Source organism: Trachemys scripta, chromosome 1, assembly GCF_013100865.1.
Source record: "Trachemys scripta elegans isolate TJP31775 chromosome 1, CAS_Tse_1.0, whole genome shotgun sequence".
NCBI lineage: Eukaryota > Metazoa > Chordata > Testudines > Emydidae > Trachemys > Trachemys scripta.
The window spans coordinates 88,231,300-88,235,820 of NC_048298.1; the positions used below are offsets into that span (position 1 = coordinate 88,231,300).

Consider the following 4,521-nt stretch of genomic DNA (forward strand, 5'->3'; position numbering starts at 1 on the left):
ATTGGGTAAATTGCAACATCTAGCAAATTTGTGTCAAATGTGCCAAATTGTTTCAGCTGAAAAAGAAAAGAAAATTTCAGAAAAAGTCAAAATATTTTTATTTTTTCGATTCAAAATAACGTTTCATTTAGAATTTTACTTCCATTTTATTAATAAAAAATGTAAAAAAACAAAAACCACACAAATGAAACAAAACATTTTGTTTCAGGTCAAATAAAATATTTTGTTTGACCTGGAATGATTTTTTTTTTTTCTGTTTTTGCTTAGGTCAACCTGAAACAAATATTTTATTTTATTTTTTGTTAGTTTTTGGTTTGGCCACAGAACTGAAAAAGTCAGTTATTTGCACAATTCTACATACCAATATAATTATACCAGTATAACTGGTAAAACTTTCCTAGGCAGGCAATGCCGTAGGCTGCTATTAATGTATCCAATGTTAGCTACTCTTCATGAGGGGACAGAAGAGCCCCCCTCTCAAGACTACAGTGAGGAAGGGGATATTCGTTCCGGTTTCTCTGTGTTTTATGAATGATGCAAAGACAATAGGAAGTGCTGTCTGGCTTTTTAATATATTTATAGTTTATATTTTTGAGTCACAGAAAAAAAGAAAGTGCAAGGGAAGTGTTGACCTTTAAGTAAACTACAGTTAGACCATCACACAAGTAGAAAGAATAATACAATAAACAGGGATTAAATGACTAAGATTTATACAGGAAATATATATAGTACAAAGGATAATAAATTAGATGATTCACCTGTCTGCGTACCAGATTCAGCAAAGTTTTGGCCGTGTTCCCATGTTTCATATTAGTAAGTTTATGCCTTGTCAGGCTACCACACGCTTTATTTAACAATACCTGGGATTAGTTGCGTTTTGTTCCTGAGCTGCAATAGTGAACCTCAAATTGATGGTTTTGGTTGCTGGATGTTCATTGTTTAATCCAAGTAAAGGAACAGACACAAAGGGCCAAAGTTAGGCATGGCATATGCAGGTGCAATGCCATTTAAACCAGTGGCGTTGTATCTGCTTACCTCAGGGCTGAATTTGACCCAATGATTTTTGCAGGACAGCCCAAGACCAAATTGTTTTATTCTCACTAAAGGTTCCCAAAAAATCTAGGCCCAAATTCAACTGTGGTTTAACTTCTGAGGAACCTTATAAACAGGGATTACATTTGCTCCTGGACTCTACAGCAATCCCAGCCGGTATGTTATAAATAACAGCTGTTGAATTACATAGGCAGCATGGCTCTGTTTAGTGTTTCCCATTTTATCGACTTTGGGATTTTAAATGGGAGTGCTGTAAGATTTGCTGTTGCATCTTAAAATGATCAGCACATAGTGACATGATAGAGGTTTATCTCCGCACCTTATCCTGAAATCTCATTTGACTGCTAGCATCAGTTCTAAAACTATTATAATTTGTTCTTATTTATGTGGCACCAAAGTGGGCTAGGAGCTTTGCAAATGTGTGAGAAGAGAGCTCCCTGCCCTGAAGCATTCATAACCTAAGAAGACACAAAAAGGTATGAGAAAGGGGGGGAAGCTATACAGCATAAAAGAAAAGGGGCCGAACTGAGGCTTCTGACCTATTGTTGGTTCCATGATTTTTCCAATATGGTTTCCAGTGTGTTCCATTTTCCCAGTTATCACTATAGCTTTGGCTGTGTTGGGTTTGTTTCTTAAGTAATACATCAAATATTTTAATTATCGATTGTTCTGGTTGGCATCTTGAATCCAAAGTTCATGTGTCGTTAAGTCTCTGCCATAATTTCTTTACAAACTTCAAAACACTTAGATAAAGTTATTTCAATCTCAAAAAAGTGTTTCCTATATTGCTCTTCTGTGGAAGCTTTAGCTCAGATCAACGCAGATCTGGCAGCTCATGCCTGGAACACATTATCTGGGGCTGGCACACAGCTCGTAGGAGTCTGGGGAATGTATGAGGATGTAACGCCCGTCATCCCGTGGCCTGGGCTGACCCTCAGGGATATGGAAAGTGAAATGCTGCAGGAGGGTTGTGAAGAAGAGAAAGAGCTCCTTCCTGGCCAGCTGCTCCCCCAGACACATGCGACGACCTGTAAAAGAGAGAGTGAGGAAGGAGAAAGAGGGAGACCCCAAAAACAAAATGGTAAGTATCTTTGATACCTGGAAAGATACTAGAGCAACTAATTAAACAATTAGTTTAATTAGAGGATAATAGCGTTATAAGGAATAGTCAGCATGGATTTGTCAAAAACAAATCATGGCAAACCAACTTAATTTCCTTCTTTGATAGGATTACTGGCCTAGTGGATAGGGAGAAAGCAGTAGATGTGATATATCTTGATTTTAGTAAGGCTTTTGACACAGTTCCATGTGACATTCTTATAAGCAAACTAGAGAAATGTGGTCTAGATGAATTTACTATAAAGCGGGTGCACAACTGGTTGAAAGACCATACTTAGTCAGTAATTATCAATGGTTTGCTGTCATATTGGGAGGGCATATCTAGTGGGATCCTGCAGCAGTCAGTCTTGGGTCCGGTCTATTCAATATTTTCCTTAATGACTTGGATAATAGAGTAGAGAGTATGCTTGTAAAATCTGCAGATGACACCAAGCTGGGAGGGGTTGCAAGCACTTTGAAGGGCAAGTTTAAAATTCAAAATGATCTTGACAATTTGGAGAATTAATCTGAATTCAGCAAGATGAAATTCAATGAAGACAAGTGCAAAGTACTTCACTTAGGAAGGAAAAATCAAATGCAAAACTACAAAATGGGGAATAACTGTCTAGGTGGTAGTATTGCTGAAACGGATCTATGACAAGGGTGGCTATACCATGGCTCGTGAGACACATGTGGCTCTTTTACAGTTAAAGTGCAGCTCGTTGAGCATCCCACAACTCCCCCACCCCCTTTCTCCACCTGCCAGACTGCAGGGGGGAGTTCAGGATCTCTTCCTTGGAGTGGGGTTCTGGGGCAGGAGCTTCTGCCCAGTGAGAAGGGGGGTCTTGGGGCTTCTCCCCACAGGGTGTGCTGGCTGGGACTTGGGGCGTCAGCAGGAATGGGGCTGAAACTTCTGAAGATTGTCGTATGTGGCTTGGAGAGTCAGTAAGTTTGGCCACCCCTGGTCTATGGGTTACAGTGGATCACAAACTGAGTAGGAGTCGTAAATATGATGTAGCTGCAAAAAAGGCTAATATGATTCTGGGGTGTATTAACAGGAGAGTTGTATGTAAGACACAGGAGGTAATTGTCCCACTCTACTCAGCACTGGTGAGGCCTCAGCTGAAGTACTGTGTCCAGTTCTGGGCACCACAATTTAGGAGAGATGTGGGCAAACTGGAAAGAGTCCAGAGGAGAGCAACAAAAATAATCAAAAGTTTAGAAAACCTGACCTGTGAGGAAAAGTTGAAAAATCTGGGCTTGTATAGTCTTGAGAAAAGAAGACCAAGTGCCAACCTGATAACAGTCTTCAAATCTGTTAAGGGCTATTATAAAAAGGACGGTGATCAATTGTTCTCCATGTCCACAGAAGGTAGGACAAGCAGTAATGGGTTTAAGCTACAGCAAGAGAGGTTTAGGTTAGATATTAGGAAAACCTTTCAAGCTCGAGTGTAATTCCAAGGGAGGTCAAGGAGTCCCTACCAGGTGCGGCAGAAGAGCCTTAAAAGTGTGGGGACCACCAGCGCCCGAACTGTGGCCCTGCCCCTGCATGGCCCTTTCCCCTGAGACCCTGGCCCCCCACGCTGCCCTTTCCCCATGGGAGCCCCACCCCTGTGCCGCCCCTTCTCCCCAAACTCCTGCCCTCGTACCACCCATTCCCCTGAGGCCCCGCCCCCTCTCGCTCCTCTCCACCCCCTCCCCCGTTGCTTGACCTTACATCTGGTAAAAAGTGGGACCATGTCCCCTACCCCCAGCGCCCTGGGTCCCCGTCACTGGAAGTGTTTAAAAACAAGTTGAACAAACACCTGTCAGGGTACTTGGTCTTGCCTCAGCGCAGGGGGCTGGACTTGATGGCTTCTTGAGTTCCATTCCAGCCCTGAATGTTTATGATTCTAAGTCACTGGGAGCAGGACTCCCACCCCATGAACAATGAATTGAATCAAAGGATCTGCCCCACTTCCCCACTCTGCCATATATCATTGACAACTGCAAACATCTAATTCCTGAAAGACATGAATGCACGTATTGCCTTACTGGAACAGACCTATGCTCCATCTAGTCCAGCATCCTCTCCCTGATCGTGACCAGTACCAGAGAATTCTGAGGTAGGTCCAAGAAGCCCCATAATGAACAGTTAATATTTGACTTGTGCCCTGCAGCATGAGAACTGATGCCCTTTATTCATTTTAAAGATAAAAGAAGAACAGGAGTACTTGTGGCACCTTAGAGACTAACAAATTTATTAGAGCATAAGCTTTCGTGGACTACAGCCCACTTCGGATGCATCCGAAGAAGTGGGCTGTAGTCCACGAAAGCTTATGCTCTAATAAATTTGTTAGTCTCTAAGGTGCCACAAGTACTCCTGTTCTT

At 42.2% G+C, this 4,521-nt stretch overlaps 1 protein-coding gene across 1 annotated transcript in view; it reads right to left on the reverse strand.

The window, feature by feature from the left end:
• Window positions 1-311: 311 nt before the first annotated feature.
• LOC117884792 (cytochrome P450 2D14-like) overlaps window positions 312-4,521 on the reverse strand; it is a 21,549-nt gene continuing 17,339 nt past the window's right edge. Inside the window, exon 7 of the mRNA XM_034786037.1 lies at window positions 312-2,081. Within this exon, the coding sequence (XP_034641928.1) occupies window positions 1,903-2,081 (179 nt within the window). The 3' untranslated portion in view covers window positions 312-1,902. The remainder of the gene's footprint in view (window positions 2,082-4,521) is intronic.